Source organism: Mytilus edulis, chromosome 6 (assembly GCF_963676685.1).
Source record: "Mytilus edulis chromosome 6, xbMytEdul2.2, whole genome shotgun sequence".
NCBI classification, from domain to species: domain Eukaryota; kingdom Metazoa; phylum Mollusca; class Bivalvia; order Mytilida; family Mytilidae; genus Mytilus; species Mytilus edulis.
The window spans coordinates 30,494,803-30,522,791 of NC_092349.1; the positions used below are offsets into that span (position 1 = coordinate 30,494,803).

Below are 27,989 nucleotides of genomic sequence, written 5' to 3' on the forward strand. Positions count from 1 at the left end.
ATAAATAAATCGAAGCGCTCGTTCTTGTATTTTTTCTATTTTTCTGGTATTTTGTTCCCCACAGAAATGCCAAGTCAAAGGGCAGTAACTGAAATTAGACATAATAAAAGAGTAGTAAATTGTAAGCTTACTCAGTTTGTTTAGATGTTTCCCAATTCTTTTCAAAACATTTAATTGCCTTGCAGCCTTTTTACAAATATTTGAAATGTGTAAATTAAAGTTTAATTTAAAATCAATTGTAACTCCAAGAAGTTTCACCTCATCCTCACATGATATAGAAATACCATTCAAGTCAAACACAATCTTTTTATCATGTGTTTTTTTGCCAAGAGAGATAGCTTGAAATTTCTCTGGGTTGGCCTGCATTTTATTGGAAGAAAACCACTGTATTAAATGATTGCTGTCTTCCTCAAGAGCAGAAATTACATCTTGTAAGGAATTTCCAGACTTTGACAAAGTATTGTCATCAGCATAGTTATATAAAGAACATTTTTTTACAAAAAAGAACAAATCGTTAATAAAAATATTAAATAGGATGGGTCCAAGGATAGAACCTTGTGGTACCCCTTTAAATATGTCAAGCATACCACTTAAATTTTGGTTTACTTTCACACATTGTTTTCTTTTTGTTAAATAACTATAAAACATATCAAGTGAGGATTTGGATAGACCATAAGCTTTTAGTTTCAGTAGCAGTAAGTCATGGGGTAGACAGTCAAATGCTTTGGACAAGTCCATAAGGATAGCTGCAAGGTATTTATTTTGATCTAAGGCTAATTTCCAATCTTTAATCACTCTTAATAAAGTTGACTGACATCCAAAACCAGATCTAAAAGCTGCCAAAAATGGACTGAAGATTTTATCAAAGTACTGTACTAATTGTACTTCTATGGCATTTTCAAAAATTTTAGAAATAGCCGGTAATACACTTACCGGTCTATAATTTCCTTTTTCTAAAACACTATTCTTTTTGTGAATAGGTGCAACTTGAGCTTCCTTAAGACGGTCAGGGAAGGTCGATGATGATAATGACAAATTAACAATATCAGTAAGGGGTTTTACAATAGCAGGTTTAGCAAAATGCAGTAATTTAGGTGAGATGCCATCTATACCAGTGGCTTTTTTAACATTAATTTTACGAATACGTTTCTCAACAAAGTCTTGATCAATAGGGGAAAAGGTAAAATTGTTTTGATCAAGATCAGGAATATTATCTTTAATGGCCAAAATACTCGGGTGATCATCATAAACCTTTATTTGACTGCTTCCTATATTCTTTGCAACATTTACAAAATAATCATTAAATATCTCACACACCTCCTCCTGTTTTGTAATTAAAACATTATTTTCAGAGAGGACAGTTTCCTTTTGGTGTACATTTCCCTTATTTGTAAGAAAAGGTTTCACTGTTGGCCAGAAATCTTTCGACTTCGGGCCTCCAGCACACCTCTCTACAAAATATTGGTTAATGGATTTATTTTTTAGATAGATGATAAAATATTATGTAAATAATGTTTCCTTTTTTTCTATCAATTTTAACTTTCTTTTCGCTAAAATTCTTTTCTGTTGCATATTCTTTCAATATTTATTGCAATAATTAATTTTAATTAAAAAAAATATGTTTTCTTGTCGCTAAATAGTTTCTTGTCGCTTGTTGTCGCTAAAATAATTCTTGTTGTCGCTTGTTGTCGCTTGTTGACGCTTGTTGTCGCTAAAATTCTTGTTGTCGCTAATTAGTGATACCGCGGAAATCTTCTGGTCCGCTTCCTACCTCGTCCCAATATTAGACATGTCATAAACAAACATGGCGGGATGGAAGGAAGTTTTTGAAATATTTTGTCAACAAAGCACCTTAACTGTTATAGCGTTTACATATTTTGTCATATGCATCATAGCATATTTTGCTTTCATTTGGAGGAAAGTAAAAATCCCCAAATTTCCACGCAAAATACTGCTGATCACAGCTCACCCAGACGATGAGTGCATGTTCTTCTCTCCTACAGTTCAGGCAGAAACTTCTAAAGGAAATTTTGTATATGTGCTGTGTTTATCAAAAGGTTACTGATACTCAAATGACCTTTGCTATTTGCCATATTTTGCTAATTGCTATTTTGAAATCTTAATCTGCGTCTGTTTGCCCAAAAAGACGTTCACGCCCACTTATGTTCGCCCCCATTTATCTAGGGTGGTAATGAAATCTTAATCCGGGTCTGTTTACCCAAAAACACGTTCACCCTTATTTATGTATGCTACAATTGGTAGGGTGGTAATGATGGTACCTACATGACAAGTAACGTTAAACAATTTTGTCAAATGAAGTTAAAGGTAAATTTGATGCATGACGATTAAACGTACACTTTCTTTTAGAAGATTTGAAAATCTATTGACCTTGAGGAATCTCGTTGATATTTTTAGAAAAATTACTGTACCAATAATTATTTAAGACCTATGACAAATCAGGATAGGGATTTTTTTAGGAATAATGGTACAATTTTAACCAATTTGATGTTAACAGTAGCCTCAAATGACCGTTTGAGACCTGATGTTATAGGGCATTACTACCCTCATCCACATTTGCCCCTTTTACATTTGCACCCTACACTGAACACATTTACACCAAAGTCTGTTCACACCCTTTGTATTGGGTTTGTGTTTAATAATTTTGTAATTAAGTTTTTATAATATTTTATTTTTATAAAGTATGTTCCCAAGAAAACAAGAATTAAGTTTTTGGTAAGGGTTTTGCTATAAAACTTTTTTTCACTGTTTCAATATAAAGTGAGATTCTGCTGACAATGTTTTTCTGTTTGTTGAATAAATCTTAATCATGTTTTTAATAATACCACTGGCCTTTGTTTGTCTTGTAAGGTTTTGATTTTAGTTCATTTATATATTTTGGGAATTTTAGTATGACATCAATTATCACATATAGTTATAATAGTGCAGCCCACACATACATGTAATCCCTTAATTAATGTCTAATAGTTTTGTAAATTCCCGCACACTATTATCCATTCTATCAGAGACATATAAATACAGAGATTGGCAACTTATCGTTACGGCTATTAACCAGTGGTCAACTTCACGCGTGTGCACGAGATTTCTCGAGAGTAGAAAATTCGGCAAACAATCCGCCATATTGATTATTTACAAACTGCTTTAACGTACATGCGTACAGAAAACAACCAAATTATAATAAAATACAATCTATATCAACACAATTCAGTAAAGAATAACTTAAATTTATGTAGAGGCATAGTTTATTTGTAACTTTAAGCTTTCTTTAGTAATAGTTAATAAAATTATAATTTATAGGCGAATTTATATCCCGATTCAAGAAGCCCAAATTTTAGATTTCTGTACTCGATAAGGCTCCAAACTTTTGGAACAAAAATAAATAAAACTAAGCAATATTTCGAGGTTGTGCTTGTTTAAACAATGACATATAAGGTTTATAAAACGGTTTCTTCTATTATAGTTGGACTAGGATAATCCTGAATAAAATGATCCTTGGATAACAAAACTACTTGAATGGTCTCAAAATGGCTTCAGAGTCATAATATTCTTGTACTTGAAAATTAAAGCAATGATAATTAAATTACAAAACACATGCTAATGTTCTTGTTGTTAAGCTCCATTGATTCAGGTTTTAATGTTGGTAATAAAAATCTTGATCAGGGTAATAAAACTGTTTATAATTTGACACCTATTAATAAGTAAACATCCCGTAAGGTACATGAAGTAAAGATCAAACATGTTAGGTTATCAGTAGCTGTATGATTCTTCCTCTTAATAAGTTAGTAACTAATGTAATTAAACCACTTGGACATGCAGAAATGTCACCTGTTGTTAACAAATTGATGAAGTCTTTCTAGATTAATTATTAACATCATAAACAAGGTAGTGTGAACCCCTGGTGTTAAAACTTGAAATGCGCCACGAAGCCATTTAAATTAAGTACCAAGCCACTTTGACATTTTGTTTTCATAACAATTATTCAATCTTGGCGGAATTGATGATTCTTAGTTAAGTTTTTCTTAGGGAAATATTACAAAATTAACATAGCATGCATGGACAGGACCTTAAATACTTTTAAAGGACATGTACTTTTGCATATTCTTTTTTTTTTAACAAATGTGTCCTTGTTAAAAGAGGGTGATAAAGGGTTATTTACGTGCAACGTTTTCGGCCTTTTTATTTCACGTGTTTTCGTGTTTTGGTGTTTTATTTCTCGTGTTTGGTTAAATGTGCGTGCTTCGTATTTCCCCTTATTTATTTTCCGTGTTCCGTGTCGGTGCTCTTAATTTCTCGTTCTTAAATTGTTCCGCATTTCATTAAAAGTAAATTGGAACTAACTCAAAGCTGGGAACAGTATATCTAACATATTAATATATATGTTCCTGTTCAAAGTCAGTACCTTTTGAAACTTGTGTAATATAATAGAAATTGATGTATATTGTTACTGTTCTACTTTCTATTGTATAATTTTATGTATGCTATACATGTAATAAAGTCCATCATAATTATATATTTTTTTTCAAATCATATGTCAGTAGCATATACGCCAAAAGGTGACCACAAGGTCTGTATGTTCATTAACAATGTCTACATGATCTCCAAGAACGGCTGAGTAATAACTGCTAATGCTATTTTTCTTAATATTTACGATTTTATTTCTCGTGCTTCGTTTTTCCCGATTTTTATTTTTCGTGCTACGTTTTTGCGATTTTTATTTTACGTTTTTCCGTGTTCAGTACCCCCTTTACCACCCTCTTCACCTGCGAATTTGTTTACAACACAAGATTTTAATTCTGAAGGTCTTTGTCCTGGTCCTTAATAAAAAGAAAAACAACAGGGTGTTCCGAGTGATTATTATCGATTGTCTATACTACCGCTAATCTCGTTATCATATGAGTAGAGGATGCTGGGTACGAGTTTACACGCGTGAAGTCAGCGAGATTTACAAGTCGCTAATCTCTTTAGTATACATGTCTCTGATTCTATAAATGTAATATTTTATAACTATTGTATAATAATGTATTTGCAAATAATTTTGATTTTATATTATAGGTGATTACTATAGAATTGGTGATAAGCGTAGAAAAGAACTGATAAAAAGCTGTAGTATGCTTGGAATTCCTGAAAGAAATGTACTCCAAGTAGATCATCCGTAAGTATAATTTGAAGTTGATCCGTAAGTTTAATTTGAAGTTGTGCTATTGTGCTATTTCATGACAGGCTGTTTGTAATGGTGAAGGAAGCTCTTGAGTGCCGACACAGAACTAGGGTATGAAAATTTACAGTTAAAATTGGAGTTGAGCGCCCATGCCATGTGCAGGATTCAAACTCACAACCTCAGTATTGACAGTCTAGTGATAATATAGTTTGATTACTTAGACCACTAAGCCACCAATGCCCCTGTATGGTTTACAGTATCTACAATAACATGAAATTAGTACATAGTTACATGTAGCTCCAACTTTCATTGTGTTTTCCAGCAAGTTTATAAGATAGTCTTTATTTTATTTTGGTTTTAAGCATGCATCTTTCATTGTGTTTTCCAGAAAGTTACCAGATAGTCCAAGCATAGTTTGGGATGCCACGGTTTTACAGAAAGAAATTATAGCTGTTATATATGGACTACAACCTAATAAGGTAAAGTTATGAAGTCTGGATGATTTATTGCATTCAAAGGGAAAAATGGTTGTCCTACTGTGTAAAAACTGAAATCTAAAAAAAATCTGATCTACTGCTGCAAATCAGATGTAGACAAAGATCATGATTTTGTCAAAATAGGCCAATCAGAAAGACAGCTATTTTTTTGTTGTTTAGAATTCATTATTATTTAAGTCAGCACTTTTGTCATGATCACTCCAGGGTTTGTCATTTTTGCCATTAACCAAACAATTTTTAAATTGAGATCATCACTTCAATTATTACAAGTTAAAAAAAAGAGTTCTAAATTTCACCTGACAACATGTTGATGACAAGTTTACTACGCCAAGCTAGTTGTTAGTTATAACACAATACAAGAGGTGCCTTGCTGCACCAGGTAATTAACTTATCCAACATGTCAAATGAGTTCATAAAAACTCTCAAATTAATTCATCAATATAGAAATAGTCAGTCCGCAATTTAATTTAATTTGAAAATTAATTATTACCAAAAAAATCAATTCCATTGTTTCAGTATACATGTCTCTTATTCTGTACTATATAGTTTTTATTATCTGTTCCATATATTTTAGCTTTTATTGTTTTTTGTTCCATAATTTTTTTTATTTTTCTTAGTTAAATATTGTAAGATAAAATATTGGCTGCCACAATAAATGATGATTGTTATATATTTTCAGGTTATCACATTTGACAGTAATGGAGTAAGTGGACACAAAAATCACACTGCTCTTTATCATTGTATACAGTAAGTAATATTTGTTTCATTTTACATTTAAATATATTAAAGCCATTGTTCTGTTTTAAATGCTTTTATAGTCATCATATATTTGCTTATTGTCAAAATAGAGTGCACACGTTTTTCATTCTACAGTTCTTTCAAGACCCAGTAAAAGTACATGTGTATGTGTATGTGTTTGTTTGATTTTTTTATTAAAATTAAATTAATTTGATAAGGCAATTCTCAAATGAAATATTTGAATGGAAGCTTAATAGTTAACCCTTTTACGCAGAATTTTGGTCTAGTTATGGAACAGGCTTCATTTTCAAATGCAGTGATTCAAGAAATTCAACCTCCTGCAGATCTTAAGCTTGTTCTTCACTATACATGTACCATATAATGATATTAGCCTCGAAGTATTAAGAGACATTCTATGTAAGCATAAAAATCAGTTGACCATGGCTATAATCAGATTTAGTTCATATAATGTAATATTGGAGACTGTGCAACGAAACTTTAAAAAATATTAAAATTTTAAAAAAAAGTTATGTCCTTGGTTGCCATAATAACTTCAGCAAAATAAACTTGGTAAGTTTAAAGAAAGTTCCAAATCACATACTTTTGTATCCAGAGAAACTGACTCAAACAGTCAATTATATGAAATGATTGATAATACATGTTCCATAGGCTAATGAATGGCTATCTTATTTTGTTTTTTAGGGATATTTGTGGGAAAAATAGAATGCCTAACCGTAAGTATTATGTAAATCCTGTACGTGTATATAAATACTTTTAGAAGATGTGGTATGAATGTCAATGAAACATACATATACAGAATGTGGCAGGGCTAAACATGTTTATGGACACCAAACCCCCTAAACTTGAACAGTTGTGACAGTACACCATTAGAATTATAAAAATCAGGTCGAAAAGAGTTAAACTCAACAAACACAAAAGGCACAAACTAAGGATCTGAGAGTATTCTCAGTTGCTGCTGAATGCTTGTTCAAAGCCAATTGTTAACAACAAATAAAAAAAATCATGCATCTATTTATTCTGACATGTATTTTTCTTTGTAAATCTCGACATAACTCCTACAAACCTACATACAACTTTCTGCTACATTTTTTTAAAACCTTCAACAATATACTGTTTAACAACTTATTTTCATGGATACTTTATTTCGCGTTGAACCCTTACTATCCCATTAAACAATGTGTGGTGTAGTAAAATAAGGCAAGATCTGAGTTTTACATATTTGTGACAATTGAAATTTGTGTTATTTTTCTTCTCATAAAAGTAAGTAAATTTCTCGTTCATGAAAATATGTTGGTTTACAGTATTTCTATGTCTTTTTTTCTAGATACCAGAGTATTTGTATTAAAGACTACTTCCATTTTAAGAAAGTATTTATCAATATTAGACCTGCCATTAGCTTATCTTACATCACAGAGAACGTTTGTATCTACTCCACTAAAGACATTCTATGCATGGGTAAGAATGGTAGATTAAGAAGGGATTCAACCACTAACCAGTTCTGATTTTAAATTTAACTACTTGTTTTCATTTTGATGTAAAACTGTCATTATGTTCTAGTTTGACCATTTTTGATTGTCAACAGCAGAAGGTCACCAATAGGTCTTCAATGCAGCAAGAAATTCCTGCACCTGGAGGCGTCCTTCAGCTGGCCCTAAATAAATATATATACTAGTACAGTGATAATGAACGCCATACTATACTCCAAATTATACACAAGAAACTGAAGTTGAAAAATATTCAAGACTAACAAAGGCCAGATGCTCCTGACTTGGGACAGGCACAAAAATGTGTGGGTTTAACCATGTTCATGAGATCTCAACTCTCCCCCTATACCTCTAGCCAATGTAGAAAAGTAAACGCATAACAATACGCACATTAAAATTCGGTTCAAGAGAAGTCTGAGTCTGAAAAGGCTTCTAGTGCAAAAAGAAAAACAGTAATCATTGAACTTTTCTGAGGACCTAAATTCACTTTTGTGTGTTTACCTGTTATGAGACAGGCCTTGGAACATAATTAAAACTTTCTTTAAAGACAAATCCCTCTATTGTTTATGCGCATATACCAGCGCAACATTACTATGCCGTCAGCGTTTTATGACGTCGTGGTTTCCGCGAACTCGAAACGTTAATGAGAGTTATTCCTCTTTGAGCTGATGGATAGAGTGACAAACGTTTTGATAAGTAGATTTTCCGAGAAGAAAATGAAAATTGTTTTTATATAATAGACATGTTCCAGAATTGAATATATAAATTAATTGTGTGAATAAAGTGTGTCTGAAACAAACAACAAAACGGCAAATGATAAAATATATGAATAAAAAGAGAGTCAACTATACAGCAAACTAACAACTGTCAAGAAACGAAACAAAAATCTGGATACTCGACAACAAGATGGAGGGGGATAGGACCTTTATCGGGACTCCTGGATCGGGTGTTTTAAGCTCGGGACTTCGGGATTCGGGAATTCTTTTCAACTTTACTTTATTTAAATTCGGGACCTGAGTGTCCTTGGGATTTCGTTTTTTTAAGTCCAGGATTTCGGGATTGACCAATCATATTATAATATAAAACAAATTTCCATACTTTGCTACGTGTATGGATTTATATGTTCTATAGAGACAATCTCTTTGGTAGCCTAGGTTTTAAATTGTATTTAAATTTCCACAAATCATTAAGAAAGTACGAAAATCATCAATCATGTCATCAAAATCAATGTATTTATAGAATTAGAAACCTAACGTCCCTATATGGATATGGCAAATTGCACATACGTATTTTGAATGTGTAAGGCGATAACATTTTTACACGAATGTAATACATGTATTCCGATTTCTGATAAGCACCAACAAATCAGTAAATCAGTAACCAAACGACGCATACGTGTAAAATAAAGTCCATCTAGAGAAGGTTTACATTTACGCTTCTAACATTGTAGGTTTTTGTATTTGACCACTCCCGAGTATGATCCGATTTGCCAAATTTTGTATTTATGTACTAGGTGCGCAATTTTTTTTTTTATAAAAAAAAACCAACATAAGCCTGCCTGTGTTTAAAAGTTGTCGGAATGAAGAATTAAAGAGGAATGCATATGCAACAAGAATGTGTCCAAAGTACACGGTTGCCCAACTCACACTAAAATTAGAAAGATCCATTCCGGTGACCCCATCGTTTAATTCATGATTGTATCTAGAAATAAACAACGCATATTCTGTGGAATACTCATCGAGAAATTATTGGTCAATTTTTTTTAAACATCATTCTTTTATAGTTATTTCACAATAAATAAAGGCGGGAAAATTATTATAGCAACTTTTCGCTATTATTTTCGCCTCAGAAATTGGTAATGTTATTAAAATAGTTTGTATTAACAACTTGGTTAACAGAACAAACAAGTTTTATGGGAAACCAACTTTAAAAAAAATATTACACTGCCATTGACTAGAGGTCCCGATTTCCAAATTCCATGAAAAAGACGTCGTTCTAAATCGAAAACGAGGTCGGTGACCCCATTTTTTTATTTGCTTATTTTGAAGCTTTTACCTAACCTAAAGTAAATATAAAATATAAAAAAGATATTATTGGTAGATCTGAATAGAAGGATTTGTCTTTAAATAGCATTCAACAATGAATTGGTGATTTGATGATCTCAAATTAGGTTTACTGGTGACATGTTAGCAGTTTCAGTAAACTGGTATTTGTGACCATCAAATCACAAATTGATGCTGTCAGAGGTAAAAATACAATATTGTTATCTCCCTTCTAACAAAACTAACAGAAAACATCGTTAAATCATAATTTAAAATCTGTCATAGATCTTCTGCGCTTGCACATACATTTTCATAGCATCAATTGTGAATCGATGCCATGAAACATTACAAACCATGTTGCATTATTATATTTGAATGAATAGATTTATCAAAGAAACTTAAGATCTGCCTACAACAGAAAATTCTCCCGATATTCTATTCAAATTCTCATAGAATTCTTTACAAATTAATATGTCCTGAACAGTTACACCCTATCACTATTTTGCCATTAAAAGACATCACAAAAGTTCCCATAAATTGTTGACATCATAATAGAAAATATCTGACGCCACAATTGAAAACTTATTGTTGTATGACGTGAAAAGTTCAAGCAAAACATATTCTTGTGTCAAGCGGAACAGATTTCCCAATAGTGATAAGGTGTATTGTTGGGAGGGTGGAATTCTATTTTGTCATTTTGAGGAGAAATTGTACATGCAGGGTACATAGGTTGTTCGGCTAATTTCTTAAATTTTAAAGCTAGAACTTGTATTCCAAGAGGATGTGTATACATTCTGTATATATTCTGGGCTCACACTACTTCAGAATTATAGGGAGAAGTGATTTCTCTTTTTGAAACTGATAGGGAGAATTGGTGAGATTTGAAAGAGAAGTGCTCATTCGCGCGATGCGCTACAATGTTTGGATTTTACTATAGTATAAAGGGTTATATGTAAATAATGTTTTTTTTATATTGGTCAATTCATATCTGAGTATACTATTAAAGTAACATTTAAAATTTAAAGTTGTTAAGTTTTACTAAGGTTCTTGTGAGAAACTTTCAAATAAACATTTAATATCTTGCACTAAAAAAAATATTTTTTTATTTTATAATAATAATATCCCTTGAAATGTTTTCATATTATTATAATAAAAGAAAGTGTATATAAATATTTATGTCTATTATTATGACTACCGGTATTATATGAATGTGATTTGTTTATTTTAGAGAGCCATGTTTGCACACAGAAGTCAGTTAATGTGGTTTAGATTTCTCTATCTGATTTTCTCCAACTACATGTTTGTTAATTCACTGCAAGAAGTCTGTCACCATGGAGATTGTTAAACAGACAATTTTAACCATAGCTGCAAATTTATAAATAGTAATGTTTTCACAGAATAGCTTCAAGATGGCCATGTTTTCACAGAATAGCTGCAAGATAGCCATGTTTTCACAGAATAGCTACAAGATAGCCATGTTTTCACAGAATAGCTGCAAGATAGCCATGTTTTCACAGAATAGCTTCAAGATGGCCATGTTTTCACAGAATAGCTGCAAGATAGCCATGTTTTCACAGAATAGCTGCAAGATAGCCATGTTTTCACAGAATAGCTACAAGATAGCCATGTTTTCACAGAATAGCTGCAAGATAGCCATGTTTTCACAGAATAGCTAAAAGATGTTTTCCAAGATATTAGCTGCAAGAAAGTCATGTTTTCAGATATTAGCTGCAAGAAAGCCATGTTTTCACAGATACATTGTATTAGCTTTTGTTGTTAAGTTTATTATTCTGCTCTATGCTACATATTTGTTAATGCCTTTAAACAGTTTGTAATGCTGAAAAGTGTTAGACATAGGTTTTGCAGTCATGTTTTTTTGTGTTAGCAGTTTGAACAAGTTTGTTAGGTAGGGACAACCTAACAATGTACTCTTAGGCAAAAAGTATGAAAAATGTTATTGGTTACATTTATTCATATAAGGGGTCATCCATAATTGTCAACCACTTTCCAAAGTTTACAAAACGTACACTTGTGGGAGGGAGCTTAAGAATCAACATTTTTACTGTACACTATTAAAAAAAAAAAATAATATAAGTCAGATATGTTTCAGTTTATTTTCAATGCAAATTTTTATGTTAAACTAAAACATAATAGACAGAATCTTCTCCTTATTAAGACTGATTGATTCTGAAAATGGTTGATGTACACTTTTTGAGTGTATGTTTTGTTTACTTTGGAAAAGGGTTGACAATTATGGATAACCCCTAAACAAATATGACTGTTTCTGACCCTTTAATTGAAAATCAGATGTTTATCCTTTTAGCTAACAAGGAAATCAGGGATAAGTGTATCTTTTCAATAAATCCTTTGTTCAGTGCAATACACTTGTTAATTTTGATGGTCTTTGACTTCAGGACTTAATTTTTACATCTTTAGTGACCATTAGGATTTCATAGTTAATGTGCAATATAATTGTATAAAAGATAAGTCATTCCTCTTTTTATACTTTTTTTCATTTCTCTCTTATTTAAGCTATTGTGTAGAGGTATTTAGTTGATGTCTTTAATATTTAATGATTTAGATTTTTAATGTATTAGTACTGCATGCCCATTTGGTATATAAAGACTAAATGTCTTTTGTTGTTTTTCTGTGTTTTTTGGATGTTGACTGTTGTTTCATCAACATATATCTGACATCCTTTTATTCTATTTGAATATATTTTCAATAAATGTTCCATCAGTATTAGTTAATTTACATAAATCAAAACCCACTCATGTCAAAATTAATTGTAGCACTTTTAGTTATTTGAAACGTGTTATTGATGTTTTAAACCAATTATTTGTTTTGTCACAAATATTGTTACTAACTTCTATGCAATTAAGGAGGCTCACGGGTATAAAATTTTCAGAAAAAAATTAAACATTTATTTTTCATAATGCGGGGTTCACACATTGCCGAATATTGCTCCCGTTTGAGATCAGACAGCGATACGACACGAAAAGTGAAAAAGTCGGATTAGTATCCTCAATTATCTGGAATGTCCTATTATTGTCTGAACGCAGTCGTTTTAGTTCGTAACAGATTCCTACTGGTCGGGAAGGGTCGGAATAGTTCGGCAAAGCACCCCGACAGTTAGTTGCGTCCCGTAACATTCGGGGAAACTCAGCCGATTTTGTGTAGTCGGATTACAATCGTGCCTATGTCGTGACAGATTCTGCTGTATCGGATCGAATTCCTAACAATGTTCTGTGTATTCGGGACGGTGTCCTGTGGAACGGGAATGATCTGGAGAAGTCCCGACAATAACAGAATACAATACGACTGAGACCAGACAAAGCCGTTTGCAATGCGATAGAGCGGACCGTGATAGGATTACGTTCCGACAGTACCTGATCATCCCGATTATGCCGACAGTTTTCGAACGGATAACTTCCGACAGCGTCGGTTCACTGTCTTGTCACTATCTGATCTCTGTCGGATTACATTCGGTAGAATCGGGACGCAGTCGTGGCAGACTCGGTCGAATTTTACTTGGCGAAAGATACAAATCGAATTTCCATCCACGATTCACAGGATCTTGATCAGACTTTTGACAAATTTTAATCGGGAATGGTCCTGTCAAGGACGGCAGTAAAAATCGTGAATGTGTGACCCCAGCTTTACAAATTTTATTTATTACTTTAGGAAGTTGTTACTTTATCATATATATGGTACAAACATCATTCCAAAAAATCAATACGGGTTGACCCCAGGTGACTTTTAAAATGTAGATATCATTGAAAAAGCTCCAAATTATCTCCCTTTGGTGCAAAAATGCCATTTTTTGGCATAAAATTTGAAACATCTTTTTTAACTCATCGGTGACCTATATTTTTTATTGTTGTTTTCGAATAAGCTGTACATAAACTAAATAATTGTACAATTTTAGCGATTTCTGTAATTTAGCTCTTTTTTTATTTTGATATTACTGATATTTCTCCTATTAGTTCAACAGAAAAAAAGGACATTAACAAAAAATGTATTTTTCTTTCGGAGGCAGATTGTGAGCGTAAATGTACGGTGACCCCATTTTTTTATTTCATTTTTCTGTTAGGTATAAGATAAAGTTCATTTATAGAAAGATATAGCGAAATCTTAAATGATTTAGACCCGCGAGCCCCCTTAAGGAATAAAAGAATTTAGTTTTTCATTTCTTGTACATTTTTGTGTACTTGGTACAACATTTTTGCTGATGTGACATTAATCTCTTATCAATCAATTTATTATTGCTATAAGCAAAATTTTGGTTGTTATTTTTCTCCATTATGATTGATATTTGATACATGTGCAGCACTAGTTATAGTATAACTAATCGCTGTATTTGAATATAAAAAATAAGACAACGTGTGACCGAACGACGCATGGATTAAACAAGTGCACAGCAAGAGTTTAATCCATAGCGGTGTTCGGTAACAAGTTGTCTTTTTTTTTATATTCAAATACGGCGATTAGTTATACTTTTTATTACATTGGCTAATGGCTTTTTTTTATGAGATTAATGTTGAAAATGTAAGGAACTATATGTTTTTCCTACCCATTCACAATTTGTTTTGATCCGACGTTATAGAAATGTGAAAGTATCGTTTTTATATTATTAAACTGGGAAATCAATGTAATTTATTGCAACCAATGTAATAAAATCTATATAATCATGCAAAATCGGGAAACTTTTTCAAAATGTATAAAAAGTCAAAAGATTCTAAAAATGCATGTTTTTAAATTATACTGACTGTTATGTCAGTGAGACAATTATGTGTCCACACTTTTAATTACTTAATATCACAAATAATTTTTACTGATCACACCATTTTAATGTGTCCCATTTGTTGTGTGAATGAGATGTTTTGTATTTACACCTTTTCATCATCACAACATTTTATTGTCATATATTTTAACTGAGATAGGTATTTCTATGTGTTTTCTATGTTTACCAATCACAGCATTTTTTAGAATTTTGTGCATGAGTTAAATGATCTATTTAACCATCATTCTGTGATCTCTGTTTTTATAAAACTTGTATTACTTTTATTTTAATCAAATACAGTTTTCATTTTCATTTATGAAGACTTCATATGAAAAAATAATAGTCATGTTTTTGCAAATTTCATTTATGTTTCACCCCTCAGAAATATTGTGATCCTTGAAATACATATTGGCGAATGAGCGTGAATTTTGAAAATTTTAAATGTACTTAATATAAACTGTAAATATTGATACCTTAAAAGGCCTTTCATTTCTAAATTTTTGATATCCCTTGTTATTTTTCAACTTTTATATATAACACTAGAATTAAAGAGAGAAATATCGCATACTTTGAAGGGGAGGTAATCGATCTTCTCGCTTAACTTTTTTTGTGTTGATTCTTCATATTATTATAGTCCTAGGAATATTTTCTTCAGTATTTGGTATGATTTTTCAGCTATGTAAAATATATTAAATTTATAAGCAAAATTAAAATGTTTATTAGTTCAAGGGAAGAAGCACAAGTCACAATAGGTGTGTTTGGATATACGCCTGAGGCAGACTATGGTTACTGATAGGTACCTATTGGTAACCAGACCGCCTCAGGTGTATATCCAAACACACCCAATACTTAACAAAGGGAAATAACTCCAATGTCAATCCAAAATCCATATAACCTACCTCTGTTGGAAGCAGTTCAGTTGTATTTTATCTGCTTATATATTAGTAGTGCATGGAATTTAATATTTAATACTCAAAACATCAATTATGATATCTGGTTGTGGTTATATTGTCAGGTAATGGTAATTCTTCTATATTTTCTAAAATGTTGGAAAGTTAACAAATTAGTATTCTTTCTATCCACATGTATGTTTTAAAAAAAAACATAATTTTCTGACATAATATTACTGTTGTATATAAATTTTTTGGTATAATGTATTGCAACCTTTGTTGCTGTTGATGAAATATTTTGTGAACACAGATATAAATATATCTTTGCAGTAAAACTTCATTATACTTTATAATAAATAATTTAAATAATTGAGCATCGTAAAATATTTTCATATTATGAAGAGATGCGAAAACAGGGGTCTACTTTATTTTGCAACCATTTCCAAATAAAATAAAAGAGCATATGATCACAGAATTCAATACATATCAATCAACCTTTTTTTTTTTTTACAAATTTATGTAAATACAATTTTAATTTATTTATTTATCATATATCTAAAGTCATTATAACTAATATATAATTTTATATGTAATTTTTGCTTAAATAAATTTTTAAAACAATTATTTCTTGTAGTATTACAGGTGCTATTTATTTCACATTATACCAAGGCATGAATAGATATAAGAAGATGTGGTATGAGTGCCAATAAGACAACGCTCAACTCAAGTCACAATTAGTAAAACTAAACCATCTTAGGTCAAAGTACGGTCTTCAACACAGAGCTTGACAATATGTCAAATTTCACCAACATTTTTAATAAAAAAAATACTTATTGTATGTGCCCTGTAATGAATAATGTTTAGTCCAATTTCAGTCTATTGATTTCTGTTTAGATCTTATCCTTTGACTTGTGACCTCCATATTCATAAGGTTAAGGCTGTTTCAACAAAAGGAATTGTACAAAATTAGATTTATCCATAAACAAGAGGCTCTCAAGAGCCTGAATCGCTCACCTTAAATTTTTTGCTTAAATCTTCCATCAATGATTATTTTGGGTTTTCAATTTATATAAATGGTTCTTCGATTCTGTCATATCTTCTTCAAAAGCAAAAACAAGAGTGGACACACTGAAATGTCTCGTTTGTCTCGTTTTCATAATATAATTTATGATGAAAGTATAAAAAAACATTGTATACCCCAAGCATTACATTTAATTAACTGTAATGAGTTATGAAGGCGAGATAAACCCTTTCAGACATAAATGTAGTTCATACACTCATTCCATACAACAAATCGAGTTTACCTATTGCTAAAAGTATCTCAGAAATAACCTCATAAAAAAATAACTTTGACCAATGAACCATGAAAATTAGGTCAAGATCAACTTACACCTACTAAACAGACATACACACCTTACAATTATTCCCTACACCAAATATAGTTCTACTATTGCTATTGTATCTGATAAAAAGACCAAATCATTGATGATTTAACATTGACCAATGAACCTCTATTTTTAGCTATGGCAACCATATTTTTTGACAAAACAGAAAATAAAACACAAACTTTATTCTAGACACCTTAATGATAATTCAGCTTAAGTTTAGTGGAAATTGGTTCAGTAGTTTCAGAGGAGAAGATTTTTTTTAAGTTAGCAAATATGATGAACAAATTGTGTAAAATTGTCATTAAAGGATAATAACTCCTTAAGGGGTCAATTGACAATTTTGGTTATATGAACTTATTTGTAGATCTTACTTTGCTGAACATTTTTGCTGTTTATAGTTTCTCTTTATCTATAATAATATTCAAGATAATGACCAAAAACTGCAAAATTTCCTTAAAATTACCAATTAAGTGCATGAAGTGGCAGCAACTTAACAATGGGTTGTTTGATTCTTCTGAAAATTTCAGGGCTGATAGATCTTGACCTATTGAACATTTTTACCCCCATGTCAGATTTGCTCTAAATGCTTTAGTTTTTAAGATCTAAGCCAAAAACTGCATTTTACACCTATGTTCTATTTTTAGCAATGGCGGCCATGTTTTTTGATGAAATGGGAATTAAAACACAAACTTTATTCTAGATACCCTAGGAATCAATCAGCTGAAGTTTGGTTTGAATTGGTTCAGTAGTTTTGGAGGAGAAGATCTTTGAAATAGTTTACGACGACGATAACGGACGGAAACGGACGGACGACGACAACAACGGACGACGACGACGACAACGGACGGACGACAACGAAGACAACGGACGGACGACGATGACGGACGCCAAGTGATGGCAAAAGCTCACCTTTTCTTTTAGGAAAGGTGAGCTAAAAATAGTTCTGAACCAAAACAAAATCAGGTCAACTTGGAGTCACTGCTACTTATACCATCAAAACATGCCACCTGGAATCCAAAATTCTGGCCAAATTTTAGTCGCTCAATAAATGTTGTGATCTCTACATTTACCTACATAGCTCAGTGTTAGGAGTTTTAGATAGCACAAGGGTAATCAATGCAACAAATAAGATATAAACATGGAACATTATTTACATTGCACCTCCTTATGGCTTGTTCCCAGAGTTCCTTCTTTTGTTGTTCATTTGAGTTCCTATCAAACTAACTTGAGCAGAAAACTTAACAATGAAAATTGTGAATTAATTCAAAGTTTCTTGACCATGACTTAGGAACAGGGCCTCAAAAAATAATGTCAGACTGATATGTACTGATAGTAATGAAACTTTATACAACATATCATTGATCTACCACAAGTAGTTCCTATTAAATAACTTATGCAGAACACTTTACATTGAGTAATGGTATTTATTGAAAGTCACTGGACAATTTTATGATCAATGTAATTGTATGAAACCAAGTCAAATTAAGTGCTACGATTTTGAAATTCTCTGGTTTTGATAAATAACTACATATATAATATATCATTTAATCAGCTGACGCATACATATTGCACATTTTATGTTTATAACATCAAAACAAATTATAAAAATAATCTTATCAAAATACACTACAGTCAAACCTACAATTATAGGTCACCCTAGGAACATTAAATTGATGTTCAAAATAGATAAGTATAACATGTACTACAGTGGCACAGAAAAGGATAACCTAAGTCACCTGATGAGACAAGCTTTAACTTCATAGTGATGACTTTCATAGCAGGTTTGACTGTAAGCATACTGTGGAATCATTATTATACATAGGTATCACATTTTGGTGGACTTTCTGGTCAAGCATTAAGTACATGTTATATTCAAGGAAGCACACATTCTATGTAGGATTTTATGCAGACTTCACAAAATCAGTGAAATATCACAAAAACAGGATGTTTAGTCAATCCACAAATAAAATAATTCACAGTACATTGGCAGCAAAATAAAGTTGCTTTATAATCATGTGAGCTTATCTCCTATTTTTATTGAGAACAAATAAACTTGATACCTAACATTTATATTGGTACCTTCCAACTTAACATCCATGCTCAAATGTTTAGTTTTTAACTTGTTAATGCAAGGAGACAATATTTGTAATCACAGGAATTTTTCTTGGTTAAATTACAGGTGTAACATTATTTTCAGTCATTTAAGGAGGTAGACCTAGGTTAAGGGAAATAACTCTTAAAATCATCAATACGTTTGTGTCAACCATTTTCAAATACATATTCTAAGCCTCTAGGTTACATAGATTATTTTCAATCTGTTTCAGGTAAATGCTTAAAATACATAGATGAACTTGACTTTTACAAACGCTTAACTGATTTAAAGAGTTATCTCCCTGAACTAATGTGGATTCATTATTTTTCTTTGATACCAGTTTTCATGGGTTTCAAGGATACAGGTGAACCACAAATTTAAATGTTCAACTAATATCAAATTTCATATAGGCTCCTATGCAAAACTACGAAATCAAATATCCACGAAAATACAATTTTTCCTCAGTTTAAGAAAACTGGTAACCACGAAAATAAATAAATCCACAGTATAAGAAAAATATGTATTCATTTGTCATTTTTATGCATTTTGAAAAGCACAGGTTTATATTTATTGTCTCAGAAAGAAACCTAGCTTGACAGATTTCTGATAAATTTACAATTTTAGGTAATTATCTTCGATTGCAATGTACTGTTCCATTCAATAAACATATTTACACTTTTGGTATTTTGCTGAATTGTGTCTTCAAATGACCTTAGATCGCCTCCAAATAACCTTCAGACTTCAAGCAACAATCACATTTTAATTATGATGTCAAATTTTTTGAATTGTTATGTCAAAGTTTACGGGGAACCTGTGTGATTTCACGTAATGGCGGATAAATTTGCATACAAGTGTAAATACGTCTATAAATAGCTGTTGTCTGTTTTTATAGATACTGATATTTCCAGCAGTTGAAGTTTTGATAGAGGTTTGTTTATACTGTGAATAATGGTATGAATTGACAATTCAAAAAACATAATTTGACTTCTAAAAGTTTTATAAAAAAATTATTGACTTGAAGTTTTATAAATTGACTGAAATGAGTGAATAAATTGTTTTTGTATATTATAAAAAAAATTCCGATCAAAAGATGTTTTGGATGTATACCAACATACACATTACCAAAACAAAACATGAACAGATATGGATTAAATTTTTACATACAAATTACTGGTATCAAATACCTCAATTGGATAATTCAAACATAAACCTGAAATTGATAAATAATTGAATATAATATGTACACTACAAATTATGGCAAATTATTATAAATTTCACTAACAAAATCACAGTATTACATGATCATATCATTTTATAGAATATATAAATTTCATTTTTTTCCAAGTAAAAGCATGAGTTTAATAACATATATAGCACCAGTCTGTCATTTCTCGTACAGAATGAATAAGATAATATTCATTTCTATTATTCTATTTCTAAAAAGATAATCTTAAGCTAATTTAAAGGCGAGTTGTATGCATGTATTCTAACATCTTAATATTTTTTGTAAATGTTACATATTGTTTACTTGTGCTCATATTTAGTAGCAATCCAATTATTTTGACTTTAAATACTAATATTTCTTTGCATATAAGCTAAAGGAGTAGGTTCAGCATTCGTGTTAATCCTTAATATTGAAATGTAAGTTGTATTTGATTATTATACATAACATATATAAAGGTTTAGGATGAACACGGATGCGGACACTTTCATTTTTGACAAAAAACATCTGAAAATTGACGATTTTTGACATATTTGATAGATTTTTCATATTTAAGCTTGAATCAGAGCGTTTTTAATGGTTAAAATCTTTCACATAAACTAATTGAATAAAATGAAATAGCCATTTAAGTGTTTAAAAAGTGGTCAAAATCTTTCATCAGATGAACCTGAAATTTGAGGCCAAAATCGGCCCTTACCGGACCTACTCCTTTCAAGTTGCAGCACCATTGTTTGGATGTAATATTGATTCCAAGTGAACATAAAGTTCTAATCTTTATTTCATAATCAGCACTTTGATAAATAAACACTGAATATTGGAGCAATACTTTTCTTTATTTACATTTATGAATTCTGTAAAATCGCATTCGGGGTAATCGGAGGGCTGATAGTCATATTTGTATCAAAAACAATAGAGTCTTCACCTGACAACTTCTATTTAGATGAAGTAAAGACAAATATTACAATGAATGGACTTAGAATAAAAAAGATTTTTCTTAATTTTGCATATGTTTAAAAAACAGCTTTCTGTTGTCATCAATTTAAAAAGGTTATAAAAAATTAGTTGTTTTACAGTATTTGGCTTTAAGCTGAATGCAAGTGTGGGAATCCAAAAGTCTTTCATCAAAACTTAATATAGGTGAAGCAATTTTTTATGTGGTGGAATTAATGACGAACTTTAATGGAATTCTGTCCAGTGGATTTCAAGGAGTTGTGTTTTAACAAAGTGTGACATAGACAATTAATCCAAAACAAGACAATAGAAAAGACAGTAGATCCCCAAGTATCTGCTTTTAATACAGTTTCACTGTAACTACAAATCTCTTTAAAAATTCAACCAACTAAATAATAGATTCAATCTTTACACTGATATAATAACATTACATATATCTTTCATTATAATACATTATTTTCATTAGCTATCTCACGGTATTGTGAAATTAACATTCACATTCATGATGACGGGAGCTCCAACAATAAAATGCACATGTAAATAAAAGAAAAACTTGATAGAAATCATGTTTTCATGATCCTAGCTGAAAAATGTAATTATTAGCATTGAATGCTTCTTTTAGTAATTTCATAGGGTTGCAAAAGCGTTGACCGTTCGCACATTTTGAGAATGAAGTGCTTCATACAAAATGTACTTCGGTCAACACTTTATACATCCTAATAGATTTACAAAAAGAAGCATTCGATTCTTTAATACAGATATAGTAACAAATATTTGGTCAACAAATCATAGTCATCATAACAAAAGTCTGTAACAAAAATCACTGCATAAAAATCTACTACACTTGATCAATCATCAACTTAATGTTGGATCAAAGTCTTTCCCTGTCCACTGATCTGGTACTGGCAAGAAATATCTAGTCATGGCCGACAGGAAACGACTTTTATAGATCTCAGGGGAGACAACTGTTGGCAGCTTACCTAAATTTTAAAGAATTACAATTAATATATATTCAAAACATGATTTACAGACTTTTTAATGTTTAAGAAATAATTCATGGGGACTTGAATATATTGTGATTTTACCACGGGTTGGCCCTTTATGACAAATATTTTACCCTGAGCGTTAGGGAGTGGTAAAATATCACCATAAAGGGACAACCCGTGGTAAAATCTAGATATATTCAAGCCCCCATGAATTATTTCGATTCTAATAGGACAAATAAGGCAATTCTTTTAGATCAAAGTGCTCTAGGTGGAGGCAAATATTTGCCGTTCTCATAAATAAACGCACTATTAAATTGACGTAAAAGAACGGAACAAACTGAATTAGTGAGATGTTTTAACTATTTAAAATAACGTATTTAGATAGTTTTGGATGAATTTAAATGATAATTTACTTCTATGTCTAACATGTATTAAAAAAAATGGCTTATACCACATTTTAGCATCGTTTGTTTATGTTTCCTTGTTGTGATGATTTTTGGTTTCACAAGCGTGTATTTTCCCGTAAAATGCTTATATTCTTACGTCATTGTTCTATGACGTCGGGTTCCTCATTCATACAAAAAACATATGACGTGGGGATACAATTGGAACAGCCCATGAAATATATTCATATTTTACCACGGGTGTGTACTCAAAGTGTTTGAAGGTCGTCATGTTAGAATATGAGATACATGTAACATATTAATCAATATGTATTTTATTTGAAACCAAAATAATAGTTATTGGGATGCACAAAAATAGTTACCTTAATGATATTTAAATTTTAAATGAGGTTTAATAGCAGAGAAAGATTTATATATATACATTAGGAACTTACATTGTCACCTTCAGGACCTCTATGTTTCAAGTCAGAGCTTACTGCTTTCTAAGTATTTACTACTGAAGGGAAGTAATCCTGTCACAGTTTCTTGATGGAGAGTTGTCTCATTGGCAATCATACCACATCTCCCTTAAACACTATGACAATATTTTTACATTAGTGTAAAATCTTGAAGATTTTTTTCACAGTATATAGATTCAAGCTACTACTGTAATTTTAGTAAAAATAGTTTTTTGATAGCATGTAAGGAAATATTTAGCCAAAAAATGTATAATACAAACCTCCAGCAGATTTCAAGATGGTTTCTAATTTCTTGTCCCATGTAAATGTTCTTATATAATCTAAAATGTATATAAATAGAATCTTAATCAAAAAGAATATGCAGGAACACTCTGTAGATCCAGTAACATTCAGCATACTGAAATCATAGAAGCTTGAACAAGTGTACAGAAAATAAGAGTTACGACAAGACACAGTACTAGTTGTTTGAGAAGAAAATAAATTTAAAAAAAATAATTTAAGACATAATAATAACAACCAGAGCTATTATTTCTATGCTCAGCAAATACACAACTATGTCAGCAGAAAGTGAGGACATTGAAAACAGTTTTTGTGGACTTTGTACGTAAAGATGTTTCACCAAAATAAATATTTAATGAAGTATAAATCTCACTTATGATTGAATGCAAAATTTTACCAAAACCACGAAATCAAGTTTCGACAAAAATTTAATTTTTAATTCAAGAAAATAAATTAATCCACAGCATCTCTCAAAACCAGTTTTTATAACATCTTCCATACATACCTATAATACCAAGAACCAGTTCATTACTGTTTTCATCCAGTCCAACCAGTAATGAGTAATCCATGACAAGATTAGCTGCTAAGAATTGTGAATCTCTACTGATAACATTCATCAGTAATGTCTTGGAATGTGGATAGATGTAGAGGGGTGACTCTATGCTTACTGCAAAATCAATGTTCATTTATTATTTAGTTTATTTGATTTAATTTCACTTGCAATTTGAAAACAAGAAAGAACTACTTTATTTACAAATATCTTATAGATTCATTGAGACGAATATGAGATTTCTGTTCTCAAAACAGTTAAATTATTTAAATAACAATGTTTCTCTAAATATCTTGTTTATTCAATGTGGACATACTTTCTATTTTTTTCAATATTCCGCAAAAACGTTGAGTTTTCGTTGGGATGTTATCAGACATTATCACTTTTTTTATTGACTAAAACGTAAAATTAGAGGACTGACTAAAATAAATCTGAGTTAACTTTTGAATTTTAATTTAAGAGAAAATGAGATCAAGTAAACTAAGTGTTAATTATTTTCCTTTACAGCAGATTCCATTGAGTGTGTAGCCAAAGGTAATATCTTTGGTTAGCTTGCTTGTTAGCTGAACCGTGAAGTCTTTATAAGGTAAGGTATACTACCCTCCTTTCAAAGTAGCATAGTCCAACAGACAGATCGATTGGTTTTCTGTCGGACTAGTCTATTCTTAAAGTAGGGTAATTTACCTAACCTAACAATGACTTCACGGTTCAGCTAACAAGCAAGCTAACCAAAGATATTACCTTTGGCTTCACACTCAATGGAATCTGCTGTAACCATTTTGTAAATTAACTTATACTTGTATATTTGTAGCTGTAACATATCTCACAGTTCTATTTCTCTTTTTTCATAAACAGAAACTTACAATTTAATAAATTAGTATCTAGCAGGACCTGTTCTTCATCTCTCTTCCCTGATGTACTAGCTAATCTATTTCTCTCCGAACCTTTCAAATCAAATGTCTGGTAAAATAAATAAAAACTCCATTATACATAAATTTATATTTATAAAATATGATTGACAGAAATTAATTGGTTAACAACTTATCACTCGTTGATTGATTATCCACCGGAATTAAGAATTATGACTTGTATTTTGCCACTAGATACTGTGGATTTATTTATTTTCGTGGGTTTCAATTTTTGTGGATGGTTGAAAACCGGCCTATTTGTGGATATTTGATTTCATGGTTATGACCTTCTCTGCCTACAAAGCCTATTAAAAATATGTATTTTGTTGAACATTTATTTTGTGGTTCACCTGTACCCACGAAACCCAGGAAAATTGGTATCCAAGGAATAATAATGAATCCACAGTAGTTTCAGAGAAGCACATATATAAACCAATCAATGTTTAAACTGACACCTGTCTAAAAAGACACTATTGTACCTCAGATAATGTTTTATCTTTAGTATTTTAATTGGTGTAAAAGTGAATGTGTGACAGGATTGCTTCCCTTAGTTTATGTGGTAGATACTTAGTTAGCCGTAAGCGGTTGAGCTAAAGAAGTCCTTTTTAAGCTTAGCTGGTATAGTTAGTCTTGTAACACAGAGGTCCCGGGATCGAGTCCCAGTGGAGACAAAGATGCATTAGTAAGAAGTAGAATGCTCTCAGGTTCCAAGTGCCTGTGTAATTTAAATCCTCCAGAGTTCAGTTTAGACAGAATTTTCTGATACTTTAGAAAACAAAAATTAGGCGGTTTAAAATTATTTTTACTTACAGAAACTGAAAATAACATTAAAGAAAATTATTTGACTTTTTTCCCCCCAAAAAATCAATTTATTTGGACATTGATTTTGTTTGTTAGTATATTTGTTAAGTCTGATTTGTACCTGCGATATTTTCCTCTGATAGAATAAGTTTTCCATGACTAACAAATCTTGTCTCATTCCAGCATTGGTATGTGTATTCCTAAAGCCTATTCTGTACACTCCAACAATCTTACCTAAAGCTGTGGGTTTCTGAAAAATACAACTTCTACTTTTATCTTCAGATTTTGGGTGTATGAGATATCAGGATACAAGTTCTTAACATTGCAATACTGTCCTAGTCACATTATTCATATAAATCAGTGATCCATCTAGAAATGTTCATGAGAGGTGGCTTTCTCCAGTCATGCTTCAGTGATTCCTTAAATAATCTACCAATTTTTTTTAACAAAAGGATGGAAAACCTTCTTAGTATGTCTCTGTTAATATAAACCTTGCAATAATTTCTGTATTTACAATTATCGCTATTTTGTGCATTTTTTTTTTGGATCTTTTTTGGTGATAATTTTCATATCATGCTTCTCGCTTGAGATGGAAAAATTATCACTAGAAATTAAGGAGGCCACGTGGCGTTGCTAACGAAATTGACATGAAATTGACAACGTCATCATAGGTAAAATAGCGATAAATAGATTATCATTGGTCATCTCAACTCGATTGCTTTTCTCACTTTCGCTGTACCAGCTCAAGCGAGAAAATCAATCTCTTTGAGATGATCAACGATAATCTAGAATTCTCAAATAAATTGTTGTTGATAATTTCACATAAGTAATATTTCAACATGAGTTTACATCGACTGACAAGAAGGCTCTGGGTACAAAAATCTTAGAAGTTGATTACACAAAAAGATAATCTTTCACTCCTGCTTGCCCCCAAGTATTTGTCTTTAACACCACACAAACTGACCTGTTCAACATATGATTTGTTCATATAGGTAAAATACTCTGGTCCAAATTTTTCAAAAACATCAATTTCTGCTCCAGACATCTGTTTCAGTATAAATCTCTGATCTGAAAATACATCATTGTCATAAGTTAAAAAGATGACAAACTATGTCTTTTTATTTCAAATTGATTAAAAAAATCCCATCTGATGCACTATTAAAGAGAACCTTTCCCAGATAGGGGAGGGTTAAGTGCTCACAAACATGTGTAACCTAACTACATTCTGTATGTGCTTGTCCCAAGTCAGAAGCTTTAAATTCAATTGCTGTTGTTGGTTGGTGTCTATCATATTTGATTTTCATAAATTGTATTAATAGAAATCAAACAGACAGTTTTTTTTTTTTTGGTATAAATGACACATAAAATTTATATGGTAGCCATAAATTATTTGTTGACCAATTTCAAAGAGCAGATTAGAATGTTGAACTTACCGTCAGTTTTACAGAACTTTGATCCTGATTTACCTCCCTTTGCTTCCCACATTTTACATCTACTTAATGATCTGATAAACCTGGAAAAGTAATGTTATAAAATAGAGAATGGAAATGGGGAATGTGTCAAAGAGACAACAACCTGACCATAGAAAAAACAACAGCAAAAGGTTACCAACAGGTTCTTTAGTTGTCCCCTAAACAAATATATACTAGTTCAGTGATAATGAACGCCATACTAATTTCCAAATTGTACACAAGAAACTAAAATTAAAATAATACAAGACTAACAAAGGCCAGAGGCTCCTCACTTGGGACAGGCGCAAAAATGCGGCAGGGTTAAACATGTATGAGATCTCAACCCTCCCCCTATACCTCTAGCCAATGTAGAAAAGTAAACGCACAACAATACGCACATTTAAAGGAGTAGGTCCGGTAAGGACCGATTTTGGCCTCAAATTTCAGGTTCATCTGACGAAAGATTTTGACCATTTTTTAAACACTTAAGTGTCTATTTCTTTTGAATCAATTAGTTTATGTGAAAGATTTTAACTGCTTTAGTCATTTAAAACTCTCTGATTCAAGCTCAAGTATGAACAAGAGGCTGTCACAACGACAGCAAACCAGATTTATTAATATTTATTTGTGTCCTGGCAATATCACAAGAACCATTACTGATGAATGGTGAAAGTGAAAATCGTCAATATCAAATTTGACCTCCATTTTGTCATCAGTATCAACATATTAAAATTTGAAAAGCTTAGATTGAATGGTTCATGAGTAAATGCAACAACGTGAATGGAAACGCCATTTTACAATCTTTCAAGAACCATAATGCCTGAACGGTAAAAGTCAAAATCGTCATTATTGAACCTGACCTCTATTT

At 31.4% G+C, this 27,989-nt stretch overlaps 2 protein-coding genes across 2 annotated transcripts in view; one reads left to right on the forward strand and one right to left on the reverse strand.

The window, feature by feature from the left end:
* Positions 1–1,795: 1,795 nt before the first annotated feature.
* On the forward strand, positions 1,796–11,324 carry LOC139526340 (N-acetylglucosaminyl-phosphatidylinositol de-N-acetylase-like). Its single transcript, XM_071321475.1, has 7 exons — positions 1,796–2,057; positions 5,071–5,170; positions 5,565–5,655; positions 6,353–6,420; positions 7,114–7,145; positions 7,757–7,887; positions 11,187–11,324. The coding sequence occupies exons 1-7, from the start codon at positions 1,805–1,807 to the stop codon at positions 11,301–11,303; spliced, it is 792 nt and encodes a 263-aa protein (XP_071177576.1). The 5' UTR covers positions 1,796–1,804; the 3' UTR covers positions 11,304–11,324.
* A 9,711-nt stretch (positions 11,325–21,035) lies between these two features.
* Positions 21,036–27,989, reverse strand: part of LOC139527466 (1-phosphatidylinositol 3-phosphate 5-kinase-like) — a 49,065-nt gene continuing 42,111 nt past the window's right edge. The window contains exons 41-47 of the mRNA XM_071322940.1: positions 27,104–27,183; positions 26,635–26,738; positions 25,792–25,920; positions 24,825–24,921; positions 23,917–24,078; positions 23,393–23,452; positions 21,036–22,264 (exon numbers count right to left, since the gene is read on the reverse strand). Coding sequence (XP_071179041.1) covers positions 22,140–22,264; positions 23,393–23,452; positions 23,917–24,078; positions 24,825–24,921; positions 25,792–25,920; positions 26,635–26,738; positions 27,104–27,183 — 757 coding nt within the window. The 3' untranslated portion in view covers positions 21,036–22,139. The remainder of the gene's footprint in view (positions 22,265–23,392; positions 23,453–23,916; positions 24,079–24,824; positions 24,922–25,791; positions 25,921–26,634; positions 26,739–27,103; positions 27,184–27,989) is intronic.

Excerpts from the sequence above, each read along its gene's own strand:
- LOC139526340 (XM_071321475.1), top strand. The coding sequence starts at position 1,805 with ATGGCGGGATGGAAGGAAGTTTTTGAAATATTTTGTCAACAAAGCACC. Across the intron at positions 5,656-6,352 it reads ATGGACTACAACCTAATAAG|GTTATCACATTTGACAGTAA; the intron begins GTAAAGTTATGA and ends ATATATTTTCAG. Across the intron at positions 6,421-7,113 it reads GCTCTTTATCATTGTATACA|GGATATTTGTGGGAAAAATA; the intron begins GTAAGTAATATT and ends TTTGTTTTTTAG.